Below are 16,096 nucleotides of genomic sequence, written 5' to 3' on the forward strand. Positions count from 1 at the left end.
TATTTTTAGGCCCATTTTTCGGTATTTCAGGCAATTGAGGTAATTTTTTTAAATTAATTTCAGACTTTTGAGGCAGTAGTTTTTTTACAACAGGAATTTAAATGGATGTAATACTGTTTGTATTCTAGGCATTTGAACCATTTTTTTTCCAATTTTAGGTAAATATTACATAAATTTATTAAAATTTTTCTTCAGCTGGTGAAACTAATTATTTTTTTGTTAATTTCAAGTAATTATTTAAAAGATATTATTTTTGAAATTTTAGGCACCCAAACTATAGATATTTCTTTAAATAGTATTTTTTATTTTTCCATGCAATTAAAAGGACATTTTTCTGTACAAGGTTTTTTTTTTAAATATTATAGGTAATTGAGTCATAATTTGTTTACTAATTTTAGACTTTTGAGATACTATTTTCTGGTTATCTTTTTTCACTTTAGATGGTGAAATAATTTATTTCTTAATTCCAGGCAATTGTTTTACAATTTTTTTTTTATTTTAGACACTAAATCCATTCCAAGCAGTTCACGCATAATTATTTTCTCGAACTTCGAGACAATTAAGCCACAAATTTCATATTCTTCATGAAAATTCCCAATGATAGATTGATTTCCCTTTGATGATTATTTTAATTTTAGTAGACAATCGAGACATAAAATCTGCATAAATGTCCCAAAATCCCTGGACGTACTAAATCTGTTTCATCCCTCAAGGGAAATTAAAAACAGCCCCTAATCCCCACCTGGATCCCAAACCGAATAAAAAAATTCCACCCCTTCCCGAACTTTTTGGACTTTAATCCTTTCAAAGCTCATTTCCGTTGTTGCCCCGTGTATTTATTTAGTTCAGGTCAGCAGCCTTACATCAAGGAAACGTAATACTTTCATTTTACACCCCGTTATTTGCTCATTTGCCAAATTGCTACTGCGAGCAGGGCATTAATATAAAATTTAGGGTAAATGTAAAATAAAAACGTACGCCAAAACGTACCAGTTTGATTGTCAAATTAAATCACATTTTTTCTCATTATTTAAAATATTCATTTTTCTATTGATTTTCGTGTCGTGCCTAACGTGGAAAAACTCACTATCAATTTTGCTCCTGTGAAGGCGTCAAGGGAACTAATGACCCTTTTATCACTTTTTATAGATTTCAAGAATAATCCAGATGAATTCAGGTAATTGTTGCACCATATGACAACAACACTTGATTTTTTGCAGGTCATTAATGACAATAAAAAATCCACCTGAAATCACCTAAGAGGCATATTATCCGCCATCTCATCGCCTCATTATTATTATTAACGATCGTTGGGGGAAGAAATTAAGGGTTAATTAAATGGCGAGGTAAAGGTATATGGGATAGAAGAGTAAGAGGTGCGGGCAGGGGATATCAAATGTTATTTGGCAAACATTGGATAAAATGTCGAGGCGACGACGGCAGGTCCGGGGCAGTATTGACTATAAAGCAGTGTTTCCTTTGGGGTTGTAAAAGTTGATGCGGGGGTTGACAGCACTTTGACACGCGAAAATATTCCGGTCGAGATGGACATTTTACGAGTCTACGGGGTAAAATTAGACGTGATCGGTTACGACCGTATAATTGGGAGTGGATTAGTTTTTTTTGGTCAAGAATAACTCCATATCAGGCAGAAATTTATTTTGGATTAAGCCGTCTGAACAAGGAAAAACCTTAAAATTTCACAAAAATATCGATAGGAAAAATTCCTGTAGGACCTAAGGGGTTTCAGGAAAGCCTGCTGTTCAATGAAATTATTTGAGTAATTCGTGACTAAATCTTCAAGTTTGAATTTTTCGGTTGATGATATTAGGAAAAAAAATGTTTTTGCCTTTTTGTCCAAAAATATTAAGACTTAGCCAAAAACCCTAAAATAGGTGTCTAGTGAAATTAATTGAAAAATCTATGTGCAAGTTTTTAAAATTTTTAATGAATTTTTAATTTATCAGAAAAGCTTGAAATAGGTATTTAATGAAATTAATTAATTAACTTATGTGCGAATGTTAAATTTGAATTTTTTAGTTAAAGATCTTTTATGATGATTTTTGCATTTTTTTTTAAATCAAAATTTTGCCTTTTTTCAAAAATATTAAGATTTATCAAATATATGTCTAATAAAAATAATTATAGAATATATGGCCCAATTTTTAAATTAGTATAATTTTTGGTTTTTCAGTTATGAGCATTTGGTAATAATTATTTTTTTTTAATTTTGCTTTTTTCCAAAAATTTTTAATTAGGTATCATGTATAAATTTTCAAACTTATATGGGCATTTGGTGATGATGAAAAAAATAATTCTATTTTTTTTTAATTTAATTTAATTCCGCTTTTTCTCAAAAAATTTCAGATATATCAAAATTTCCTGAAATAGATATCCAATCAAATTAATTATGTAACTTCCATGCAAATTTTCAATTTTATACTTTTTTTTAAAATTGAAGTTATGGACCTTTCCTAATGATTTCTGAAATAAACAAATCCACCTTAATTTTTGTGGAAAAGTTATATATTCTTACAAGAAAATACTAAAAAGCTTAAATTCTTAGTAAGTAAAGTATTTTTCACGTATAAACGAAAATTTAAAAAAACACACTACAACTGCCTGGAAATATATAAAAGGCCTTCATGATTCTTAATTATTATTTTTTTAGTTTATAATATGCCATATATCATGCCACAACATCATATATAGCATTTAAATTTAATTGATTATTTAATATAAATTCAAGGTATGTTATTTTGTCAACAAATTTAATATTTTCAATATGTATTTTAATACTAAAATTACGAGTGAAGTTTTCTTTATCTCTCTTTAATTTCCCAATTAAGTTTGAATTTGTATACACATAGCAATGAATAAACTAACATTAATTCCTCAGTAAGCGTTGTAGAAAAGGCTTTATGTGACTTAGAACTAAAAATGATTTTGCGCCTTTAAGACAGTTAATATTTGTTTATAAAATTGACTATATTTATAGTGTTTGAGCTATAGTGTGTTAACTATTCATATACATTGAAGTACCCATTCATGAAGATTAAACTATCACAAACAAATAGAGACGAAATTTTATTGTCAATTAATTATTAGATTTAGAGAAGAAAATGTGTAACAAACAGTAAAATTTTCTCTCTTGACTGTTCTTTTCTTCTGTTTGTAGGGGAGAGGGGGGTAAAATGATCCCTGCGGGTTGAAATGATCCCGCAATTTAAAAGTTCCCATTTTATGCAAAATAAGCGTAATATTGGCAACAATGTTCTAGGTTATAAATAGAGCACAATCGGAATTGCGAATTTGCGATTCAGTTCGAATCCAACAATTGTTGCGTGAACTTGTGTTTTTTACGTTTATAATATAAGGTAAGGTATTTGTTTTGTTTTATTTATTTTTTTAACAATGTGACTGATCCATCTTCTTCTTACGTTGTTTTGTTGAGGAAGGGATGCTGAGTTGATTTGTGGTTTTTGTTTTCAATTAATATATGTCAATAAATTTTCATTTAACAAATGGTTCTGCATGTCCCTTTGGGGTAAAACGATCCTCTAAGCGTGGGGCAAAACGATCCCGTTTTAAAAAGGGGATCATTTTACCCCCTAGTTCTTACCAAATTGTTGTAAATCCTAATTTTTATTTACAAACTCATTTTACGTCGTATTGTTACAGGATGCCACGAACATATAAGCGAATAACCAATAGGCAAAATTGGGATGCTGAGCACATGAAAAATGACATAGCAAGGAATGCCTCTGAAAACCGCTGCCCAAATCTTTAACGTACCAAGAATGTCGCTTAAACGGCGTGTAATGGACAAAAATAAGGTAGCAAAGCTAGAGATAAAGTCACTTGGGAGCTGCCACCCTGTATTTTCGCCGAAACAAGAGCAAGAGTTAGTAACTCATATCCTAGATTTTGAAAGCAGGATGTATGGACTCACAACTCGTGATTTGCGACAACTAGCTTATCAACTTGCTGAAAAGAAGAAAATTCCACACAAGTTTTCTCATGTAGAAAAAGCTGCTGGTAAAGATTGGTTAAGCGGTTTTAGAAGAAGACATTTAGAGATTTCCTTGAGGTGTCCTGAAGCGACGTCAGCTGCTAGGACAAGAGCCTTTAATAAACCAGTTGTGACAAAGTTCTTCAATTTGTTGAAAGAGATTTACTCTAAAAATAATTATGCGCCTCACCGAATTTTTAACGTAGACGAGACTTCGATTTCTACTGTTCCTGGGCGAAACTCAAGAATATTGGCACGAAAAGGTTCCAAACAAGTGGCAAGGATAACATCAGCGGAGCGTGGGGTTTCGACAACAGCGGTGGTTTGTGTATCAGCTGCTGGAAGTTTTGTCCCACCGATGCTTATTTTTAGTAGAAACTAACATGATGAAGCTCCTCCGGGTGGTTGGATGCGTACCGAAGTTTTTAAGCAGTGGTTTACTCACTTCGTATCTTTCGTCAAGCCGAGTAAGGATGCGCCAGTGTTACTTATATTAGATGGACATTTATCGCACACAAGAAATCTCGATGTTATTTTAAGTGCCAGAGAAAACTTTGTAACCATCTTGTGTTTACCTCCACGTACTGTACTCACAAGCTGCAGCCGTTGGACGTTGCTGTTACGGGTCCCCTTAGTGTTTATTTAGACCAAGCATTGCAAAAATGGTTAAACCATCATCCTGGTAGAACCGTGACGGTGTTTCAAATAAGTCAAATATTTTGCGAAGGCTACTTAAAGGCTTGCATACCATCAAATGGGATAAACGGGTTTCGTAAAACTGGCATATTTCCATTTGACTCAGAGGTTTTTTCAGATGTTGACTTTTTGGCCGATGAATACCTAGTGAGACTGATGAAACTGTAGAAGATGTGGCACCAGGTTCCAATCCATGTAACCCATTGACAGATATATCCAATATAGCTTCTGATAATGATGCTAGTGATTCAAACGATCCGTACTTGAATCCTGAGCCTGGGCCCAGCTCAAAACGAGATGAACAAATAAATTCATGTTTTTCAGTGACACCACAAGAATGTCAACCATTTCCAAAAATTCAAGGCAAGAGAAAGTCTTGTGGAAGTGCAGTCTTGACCAGCACGCCATACAAAACTGCGCTTGAAGAAAGTATCAAGAAAAAGGAAGTAAAAGAAAACACAATTAAAACAAAAAAGAGAAATGACAAGAAGACACTAAAGCAGAAGACGCCGAAAAATGGAAATAAAATAAAAGAAAGCCTTTCCAACTCTTCGGATTCGGGAGACGAGACAAATCCAACTTGTCTTTACTGCTGTGAAGAATATTTTACATCAGTTGATGCCTGATGGTTGGATTCAATGCAAAAAGTGTTTAGCATGGGCTCACGAATTGTGCGGGTGTTGAAGAAGATGAGGATGAATTAATTTGCGAACATTGCTCCGATGTTCCTTTAGCACTAGCAAAAGTTCAGAGAAAGCTTAGGTTTTAAATACAGTTTATCTCGGTATTATACTGTCGGAGTATTTTTTTAAGTTTTTTAGAAGGGATCGTTTTATCCCCAATACGCGGGTAAAATGATCCCTTTGTCACTTTTATGATTTTGTTAAATTTTTAGAAAGTAAATAATTTTTTTAAAGAGAAATTACTCTTTTATAGGCCTATTCTATCAAACTGAAGCTTAAAGAAAATTTTTTCCCATTTTAAAGTATTTTTTTCTTAGGGGGATCATTTTACCCCCCTCTCCCCTATTATTAGCTTAGAAGTTTCGAATAAATAACGATAAAATCCGTTATCAATATGGTCACCTCCATTATATTCCCGTTCTATATTATCCTTTATCATTTAGTATTAGAATAGAAAGTAGATATGCTTTTATTGATTGAAATATACCAATCTTGAATGGCATTAAATAAAAAGGAATAAATAACTTAATTGAAACTTTGGACAACTTTAAGGGCCTCAAACAAGAAGTTTCTAAACCAAATAAAAACTCTTTCCGTAAAAGTTTCAGGGTAAATAAAACAATTTCATAGAGTTTCACTTACGAAAATTTAATATTTACTTAACACTTTTCCAGGTGCCATGGCCGCAGTTAATCGTAAATTTTATTTTATTTTTACAGCGTTCAAGGAAGTGTGAATAGAAAAAATTGGGGTAATGTAATAAATTAATGATGGTTCCTTATTATTGGGCACCATCATCAACTCACTGTTTTGTATTAAATTCCTCGGTATAGTACCGATTTCAAAGTAAATATCCATTATAATTCACTTTTTAAAGAAAACTCCTTTTCAAACGATTCTCTTGCGTCTGTATAGTAAAAAAAATAAAAGACTTTTTAAGGAAGTACAAAGTTCCGAGAGCAAATTCAAGTTTAATTTCTGTTTGTAGTTTGTAGTTGCTTAAGGTAAACAACTCAATTGTCCCGAAAAATATACAGTTTGAGTCAAACTCAAATTATAGGCCATTCAATGATTGAGCTATTATCGATGCAAATTAGTTTGGAAGTTATTATTAGTTAGGAAACTTCGGCAATCTAAAACTGCTTGACAATGACATTTGTCGCTATTCAACAAACAAAACTGAGTTCATTTATTTGGTATATTTTGACATCATTTGCATAAAAACATTAATAGAATTTTTACTATCATAAATAGACAATTTAGTCCCATTAATGTCATAGTTCCACACTCATTTTCGAGAAATTCAATGCTGTATAATTGTGCATTGCACCACGATTGCCAAATCCAGATTATGAACTGGGAATTGGATTTTGTATTGCAATTTCAGGATCGGGGAAACACACAATGGTATTTTCACCCTTGTATTGATGAATGATAGTATTGATATGAGATCTCGGAAACCCTGTATAAAATATACACTATATTTCATTATTTATTAAAAGTCCATGCCAATAAAACGTACCCCCAATGCAATAATTCCCACTCGATAGTGTGGAAAGCGTGTTTGAAAAGTCGCTCTCCCAATCGGTTTGAATAATATTTAATACTTAACGGGGAATTTGGATTCCGGAGACGACTGTAATTTTTCCGCATTTATTTATTTAATACTAACAAAAATGTTTAACTCCCACCCTTTCTATACAAATAAGTGCTGAAAATAGGTACATAAAATTATAAATTCAAATACCTCTTGATTGATTATTTCTATATTATAAAACCCCCGCACTATCATGCGAATCGTTTCCGGGAATTCCCTTAATTTCCCCGAAAATAATTATCAGGAATTCTTGTTAGCGGTTTAGTGTTTAAAAGTTTATTTATGGAATAGGGTTATCTGTAGCTATAAGTAAAGAAACTTGTATATAACCGAGATTAAGCTCGAAATCCTACGGGAAATTATTGAAGGTTTCCTCCAGGCATATCATTATTATTAACTTAAAAATTTGACTCGATAAGCCTATAATATTCTATTAATAATTATTACATATATTACATGGTCCCGAGTGAGATAAGCAGCAGAAAATCAATAATGGCAAGTAATATATGATGCCTAAATTATCACATATATAACCTAATAGCCTAAAACTATTAAATCGTATTAAACCGAATAAAACGCTTTAGCACGCACAGCATTTCCCTTTAAATGGCATTTCTTTATTATTTAATATTCGTATTCTAGACTGGGAATGTCAATATTTCATTTGGAGCATCACAGGAATTTTTGCATCCGGATGAATCATGGAAAAGTGTCGTTTAGAGACGTGACGACATCCCCTTAGGTCCATGTATTCGGGTTAAGGGCCTCGTGGTTTTAATATAGGGAAGAAATGTGGGGAATTTTTTCCATTATTGAGTTGTTTACTATTGAGGTTAAAAAGTGACTAGATAAATTTACAACTTACCTAAATAATCCTTATCTTTCCGTCATGTTTAATACCATGTTAACATGTGTCAATTTTTCTTATCTGATTACGGGTTTGGTGGGTGAGTTATTAATTAAAACTGGTGCATATAATAAGGGAATCGATAAAACCAAATAAAAGCCGTATAGACTTAAATGCTCAACAATAGCCGACATTTTGCAGTATCAAAAAGGAAAATGCAGACCAGTTTTCTTTTTAAACACCTTTGAAAGCGGAAGAGTTTCAGTATGAAAAGGACAGGTTTCATTCAATTTTCTTTAAGAAAGATGCAGTTTCATTTTTTAAATTCGGCATTTTGACGAGGTTCAAATTATTTTTTTAAATTAAAACGTACACAAATTTCATGGACTTTCACTTAATTCTGGGTATTCTTGTATGATATTTAGTCACTTTATCGGTCATTCTTAGGATAAAGGTCTCAGGGATTTTCATAAAATAAATAAATTTTTCCTCGCACTGGCCCGTTAAGTGAAATGGGCTGAAAAAGGTTTTTCCGGTAACTTTTATGAAGAATTTAATATTTTCCTGGTAAAAATTAAATTTTCTCTTTTTAACAGCGACCATAAAAAAGTATATTATACAGGTTGGGTCATCTAGGGAAGCTTGTACATTATTAATTTTAAATACAGGGAATACAGTTATTGCATGAAATTTTCTCTTATTTTATGTACTGTGAATATTGAAAGTTTAAACGGTATGAAAAGCAATAAAAACGTTATAATAACTCCTCGGACAAACTTTATGAGGGCAAATAACTCCACGTGGATACCGGTTGCACTTTACAACTCTCTCGCGTGCCCACCGGAGTTTATTTATGGGTCAAATAGTCGTTTTTTAAATTTTCTTACTAGAAATATTACCGTGTATACAAAGTATATTTTCTTCTTATTATACTGTGTGTATTTATTTTTAATTTAAAAGTGTTTTTTTGGTCTGGTAAATTAATTGAAAAATCCTTAAAACGTTCATTAAAAAAACCCTGGAACATGTATCTAATTAAATTAGTTAAAGAATTTTGTCTTTTTAAATTTTTCAGTTATGGGTGTAGATTCTTGGATTTTTTTTAATCAACTCTAAAATACATGTTTAATAACATTAATTAAAAAATCTGTATTTTCACTTTCAATTTTGTATCTTTTCTAGTTTGTCGATTATGGGCCTCTTGTGATTTTGTTTTTTTATTTTTTTTTATATTTCAATTTTTAATGTTTAACAAAAAGCTTTGAAATTTAATAAAATGAATTTAATAACTTATGTGCAAAATCTCAAATTTGTATCTTTGCGAATTTTTTTTTAAATCAATATATTGCTTTATTTCAAAAAGATTAATAAATTAAATATATAAGCATATGAAATGGATACTTTTGGTTACTGCAATACTATAGTCGATATTTTGCAAGTAATTATGTAAGCATTTTGATGATGGAGATCAATTTAGGCATCATTAAGGAACTGCAATAACGAGGATTGTTGAAGTGTCCATATCAATCCGCATAGTGCCTTAAAAAAAAAAATGGCGACAGGGCGCCGTACTTCCTATGATGGTATGTACTCTACATCTGGTAATTTATTTAGAGAAATTAAAAATATAATGTTTATTTAACAATTTAACGTAAATTGTTTTTTTATTGGTCCTTTGTTTTTTCTTTAATCTGCCTAAACATTACCTGTCCATTTTAATGGACATTGGGACTTAATCACCACAATTTGTTATTACCGTCTTTTTGTTTGTTTAAGCTGCATTCGGCCGAAAAAAGTTTTTGAGGCCTGGAGAAGACGACGAAAAGTTAGAGAAAATTTTGAATCTTATCCAGGACGACTCAGACAGTGGAATGTCCGACGACGAAGGGGAAACTGAAGATCTGGATATTGAAAACAACCAGCAAGAAGATGAGGCTAGAAATGTTGAGTCTAGCAGTGAAGATGAGGAGGACAACCTTCCTCTTAGTGTCCTTAAAAATAATTTAACAACTTCCAATGAAGTTCCAACTTCTTCAAGGAGAGCTGTTTGGAAGAAAAATCCTGTATTCTCACCTCAGGAATTTGGAGATTACTCTCCTGCTGAATCTGATTGTGAAAGTCGAAGTACATGGGCCGCAAAAGACTATACAATACCTCGCAATGTATATCGATGATGAACTTTTTCAAACAATGTGTGACTGTACAAATGCTAGATATGTTGAATTAAAAGGATTATCTCTGAAACTTACGTTAAATGAGATAAAACAATTTTTTGGCGTAGTATGCCTAATGTCCTATTTAAAGTATCCAAGGATTAGGCTGTACTGGGCCAAAACAACTAGAGTTTCAGCGATTGCAGATGTTATGGCCAGAGACAGATTTTTTGCGATAAGGAGCAATTTAAAACTTGTGGTAGATGGTGACATCTCTGAAGATAATCGTAAATCTGATAGATTTTGGAAAGTACGTCCAATTTTAGAAAGGGTGAGACAAGGATGTTTGCAGCTACCCAGAGAAAAAATTATTGCTGTAGACGAGCAGATGATTCCTTTCAGGGGAATTTGTCACATGAAGCAGTTTGTGAGAGGTAAACCCAACCCTGAGCGACTGGAAAATTTTGTATGTGCTGCTGCTGATGGCCTTGTTGTAGATTTTGAAATGTATCAAGGCAAAAATACATTTTTGGATAATACAGCTAAAAATCTTGGCATTGGGCCGTCTGCTGTCGTTCGGTTGGTAGAGACTTTACTTCCAGGATCACATATTTACCACTACAGATATTTTACAACCATTCCACTTCTTGAATACGTCCAAGAACGGAATTTGTATAGCACTGGTACCATAATGAAGTCACGTGTACCAGCAGCTGTTCACTTGACACCTGACAAAACGTTGGCAAAAATGGCTCAATTTCAATTACACAGTTACAATTTCTTTCACTTTCCACAGGATAGATGTGTCGTTTGCAAATAGAGTGAATTCTCCGGAGATATTCAGTTTGACAAGGTCATTTATATAAATTAGGAACAATATTGGCCCAAGAACAGAACCCTGAGGGACTCCACAATTGATGTTAAGGGCTGATGGTCTCCCACCCGAGTGCACAACTGATTGGCTTCGACCTTCAAGGTAGGATTTAAACTATGAGTGTGCCACTCCACGAAACCCATATCTTTCCAGCTTAGACAGTAGAATTCCGCGATCCACGCAATCAAATGCCTTTGACAGATCGCAGAAGACCGCTGCCGACACATTACCCTGGTTCACACCAAAGTAAACACTCTCGAGGAAGATGTACATTGCATCCTGAGTACATTTAGATGATTGAAATCCGAATTGTCTTGCTGTTATAATTTTAAGGGATTTAAGATCTTTTTAAATTTTTCAGTTATGGGTGTAGATTCTTGGATTTATTTTAATCAACTCTAAAATATATGTTTAATAAAATTAATTAAAAAATCTGTATTTCCATTTTCAATTTTGTTTTTTTTTTTATAGTTATGGGCCTTTTGTGATTTTAATTTTTTTTTAAATTTCACTTTTTCTTTAAATTTTTAATGTTTAATAAAAAGCTCTGAAATAGGTACCTAATAAAATTAATTAAATAACTTATGTGCAAATTTTCAAATTTGTATCTTTTCGAATTTTTGTTCAAATCAATATTTTGCTTTATTTCACAAAGATTGATAAACTAAATATATGAGCATATGAAAATGATACTTTTGGTAGCTGCATTGTAGTCGATATTTTTCAAGTGATTATGTAAGCATTTTGATGATGGAGAGCAATTTAGGCATCTAAAACTAAGGAACTGCAATACCGAGGGTTGTTGAAGTGTCCATATCAATCCGTGAATCTGCATAGTGCCTTAAAAACTGTCTATATTTTCTATTAACAATTTATCATCCTGTGTTAGCTCATTACCGCTAACTGGATAAATTATGACCTTCTTTTTATTAAATGCTACCACCTAGTGTTTCAAAATTGGGAATATTAGTACCTCTGGCAACCAGTGAATCTGCCAATTGTTTTACAGCAACTCCTATATCATCTGGTGCGTCTTTATGAGGGCCAGTATACTTCTTCAAGGTTTAACTTTTTGCAGATATAGTTTTTTAAGTAGAACTCAACAACATCACCATCAATCCACAGTGGTTATGAGGTTCGATTTTAGACCTGATGACGGTTCAGTCAGAGCGAAACGCGTGTAGTTATTTATTATAATGTTGTGAGACCGTAACTGCCCTGTCGCCAAATTATATTGCAGAAATATTACAAGAATTTTACATCTGCAATCTTGCATCTTGCAGCAATATTGCACATATATTACTAGTTCATTACAGTCATATTGCAGCAATGTTTTACTGTCCGCTTTTTTCATTGCATCCGCAACATTGCTGAAACATTATAGCAATATTTAATGGGTTATGTTACTGTAATATTGCATTAATGTATGCGCTGTATTGTAGTAATACTCACGTTATATTACTTATAACTTTCACTCATTTTGCTGCTATATTTTATATTGAATTTGCAATAATGATAAAATATAACAAAATTAATATTCCATTCGTATTAATAATATTATTGATGAAAGATAATGAATAAGTTAAAGGATATTTTATATATTGGGATAAAATCATATGATAAATACATATATCTATATATATGTATATTCTATATATTTAGATTATTATAGTATTATATTTCATTGAAACCCACTTAATAAATAAACATTTGTTTGCAAAATTTAGCAGATCCCTGTGAAATTAATCAGCTATTTAATCAATCATTAAATATCTTACATAAGCAATATGGCTGCAATATTACACATCGAATTTCAGTGATATATATCGCATTTGTGACGGTTATTAAATATTGCAAAAGTATTGCAGGTTCAAATAAAGTTATATGCAATATTGCAGATGAAATATTGAAATATAAATTGAAATAATATATTGCTGGAATTTTATATAAACAATATTATAGCAATAGTGTGCTTGCAATACAGATGCAACGTTACACTAACATTTCACCGATAAATTGCATTTTCAACAATAATGAAATATTGCAAGAATATTACAATTACTGCATATGTGCATTATTACCTTTTCAATGTATGTGCAATATTGTAGCAATAAATATGTAATATTATATTTGTTATATTTTAAATGCAATGTTACTGTAAGGTTGTAACAATATTGCAGAAGTAATATATCAAAATAATTATTGCTGCAATATAACATGCCGACAGGGTGTATGCTTTCTTTAATTTTTTTTTTAAATTTATTATTAGTTGGACAAGTTTGTTGGGTTTGAAATGAGGAAATGTAGAAACATGATCAACTTTGATGATGTGCCTTAGCCTGGAAATATTAATTATTTTTTCTTTTTCAAGAATTTGGAGAATTTTTGGATATGTAGAGGAAATATTAAATTTACTCCAACTGCCTGGCATAAATTAATTAATTAATTTTTGTTTCCCGGAATTTGGGTCCCTTTCAATTTTTTAATTTTAGTAAAAAAATTAAAACTTTCCATAAATATCTAAGACTAAAGCCTGAAAGAAATTAATGATTTTTTGGGTTTATTTTCATTTTTTTCATATGTGGAAAAAATTACGATTTACCTCAACTGCCTGGCAGAAAATAATTAATTTTATTTTTTTCCAGGCAATTGAGTTGGTTTCTGTTGCCTGGAAAATATGGGGACCTAATTCCTCTGTCTTTTTTCAATCCTAATTTTCCTAAATTCAACCTAAAAATCAGGATTTTCAGTTTTTTTTTCGGTTCCTATTTCCTGGAAAAAAAAAATTTTTTTTAATAAAAGGTTTATTTCAGAAATTTTTAAAAGAAATTAATTTTTTTTGTAAGTAGTTTAAATAATTTTCCTGTTTTTTTTTTTAATTTTTCCAGGATTAATATAAAACTAACCAAGTCGCCTGGAAGGAAATAATTAACTTTTCCGGGCAGTTGCCTACATTTTTTTTTGGCCTGGAAAATAAAGATAATAACTTGACTGCCTGGAATAAATTAACAATTTCTTTCAAGTAGTTAAACTGATCTCTGTCTTTTTTTCAATTCAACCTAATAGAATACAAAAAAACAATCTTCAAGGAATTTGAGCTTAATTTTATTGTTATTGCCTGGAAAAAATCAATCCAGAGAGACCTGAAAGAATTTTGTTTTCTTTCCAGGCACTTGAAACATTTTTCCTGTTTTCTCCAATCTAACCCAGTATAAAAATTAAATCCTTTCAGGATTTTTAACTCTTTATTGATTCCTATTGCCACCGAACATAAACTAGAATGTCCTTGTTCTTTATACTATGCTATTGCCTACAGAAAATACCTGAACTGCTTGGAAGGAATTTATGAATTTCGCTTTTTTCCAGACAGTTAATTTTTACTGCCTGGAAAATGTGAAAGCCTACTTCAACTGTCTGGAAAAAGTAAGTTAAATTGATTCGACTGAATGATTTCTTCAGATTTTTCCCTAAATAATTCGAAAATGCACTTAATGAATTATATAAAATCCATGACCCAAAAGAACTCATAACCCTGGAATTTTCAATACAGATCCTTAATTATTGGACACCTGTTTTAGCTTTTTTTTGAAAAATATACTGAGAAATTAAGTTTTTCCTCCAAAAACATTTAGACAACACTTCATACAAAACCATTTTTTTTATTTTAATATTGGTCACTTTAAAAATATAGATATTTTTCACTGGTAACTAGTTCTTGTATCTTGGCGTTGTAAATGAGCATGGCTGAATCATGTCTTAGATTATCGGATATAGTAACACAACCTTGATGCACTACAAACTTAAATTGCCGGCTTTGATAACGCCAAACTACTGTATGAGGTGGTTTTGTGAATAAGTGCAGAATTTGCAGACAAAGTTGTTTTTAATTCTGTTAATATTTTGTACTGATAAAAGATTTTTTTCTTGCTTGACAATTCTTATTGATGTCTTCCTTAACTGTCCTTTGTGTAACTTTTTCCGGTTGTTTTCTTTTTCTATAATCCAGAATTTGTAAGCTAATTGCTGACTTGGATCATACATATTCGTTGCAATCTAGGCAAATTGTGGTTAGTATTCGCAGCTTTTTCACAATTAGCGACATAATTTTATAAGTAATACAAAAACAGATTTCCCAGTAATTACATCTTTTTTACCAGGTAGCATTCGGCTACATTCATTTTTCTCTAGAAATTCTTCTTCTTCTTCAGATGCTCATCTGTTTCGGAGATTTTTCCAAGCCAAATCTAGAGTTACAGGTTCGGTTGAAAATATCGGTAATCCAAGCTATTCCTTCGTCTAGCTTTAGAAATTCTGCGACTGCTTTTTTTTAATTCGTTTTAGTACTATTTCTATCTTGTGGATTAATATGGGTGGGCATGTAGCTTCGTTCGATAGTTTGATCATCAAAAAGCTTTTCTAGGTATGACTTCCATTTGATCTGTTTTTCAATGATAATTTTTCCATTTGTGTCTATATGATATTTATAACTTGTCGCTGTTTATAGGTTCCAGTTACCTCTTTTATTTTTTTGTGTTTAAAAAAGTAAGATTTATAGTCAAAATTTCATATTTTTTTAAGAATATAACTATATAAAACTGGAAAAAACAGTAACACGACTTACCTAAAATGAGAAAAGCACAAAAAACGCCCAAATACATGATTTTACCGTAAAATCGCATAAACTTTCCCGCCACCGCAATATTATCCTGCGAACGAAGGGAAACTTATCCTAGAGGACGCGAATCCCGAAATGAGCGTCGGATCGCGTGGGAAATTGAGCGTCGGGACGTTGGACGTCTCTCCCCCCGGACCCCTCGGCGCGCCCCTCTAACAGGTTGCGTGTATGACGTCCGCCTAAATATCTGCATATTATACCTACCGTAGTTTCGCGCTCTTGCATGCACGAAAACAATTAATTACCGCTTATACTTTCTTATGCCGATTTTTTTTAGGTTCCGATATATCTTCCAACCTAGATCCTCAATTAATTATTGTCCTCATTTAATGTTGCGCAACATGACAGTTGACAGCGATATTGTTGTACTTACTAAATGGCAATAGTGGTGGGCATCTATCAAATGTCATATGCGTAGTAAGCAATGTTGCCAATTTAATTTCTTTTGAAAAATAAAATAAAAATTCCAGGATTACATTTAAGATAATTCATTTGTTACATTTCATTTTATCAAAGATTTATAAGTATGTAGAATTTATGAATCAAACTACGAATTTTA

At 31.9% G+C, this 16,096-nt stretch overlaps 1 protein-coding gene and 1 long non-coding RNA gene across 5 annotated transcripts in view; one reads left to right on the top strand and one right to left on the bottom strand.

Annotated features, from left to right (window-relative positions):
• Positions 1–15,721, bottom strand: part of LOC126742395 (proto-oncogene tyrosine-protein kinase receptor Ret) — a 29,444-nt gene extending 13,723 nt beyond the window's left edge. For 3 of the 4 annotated variants that reach the window (XM_050449049.1, XM_050449047.1, XM_050449048.1), the window contains exon 1: positions 15,484–15,721. In XM_050449049.1, coding sequence (XP_050305006.1) covers positions 15,484–15,541 — 58 coding nt within the window. In that variant the 5' untranslated portion in view covers positions 15,542–15,721. The remainder of the gene's footprint in view (positions 1–15,483) is intronic. The other variant, XM_050449046.1, reaches the window with a different exon arrangement.
• LOC126742397 (uncharacterized) lies at positions 10,737–11,313 on the top strand. Its single transcript, XR_007662550.1, has 2 exons — positions 10,737–10,964; positions 11,016–11,313. It is a non-coding gene; the product is annotated as an uncharacterized LOC126742397 (long non-coding RNA).
• Positions 15,722–16,096: the final 375 nt, after the last annotated feature.

This window comes from Anthonomus grandis, chromosome 11 (assembly GCF_022605725.1).
Source record: "Anthonomus grandis grandis chromosome 11, icAntGran1.3, whole genome shotgun sequence".
In the NCBI taxonomy this organism is placed as follows: Eukaryota; Metazoa; Arthropoda; class Insecta; order Coleoptera; family Curculionidae; genus Anthonomus; species Anthonomus grandis.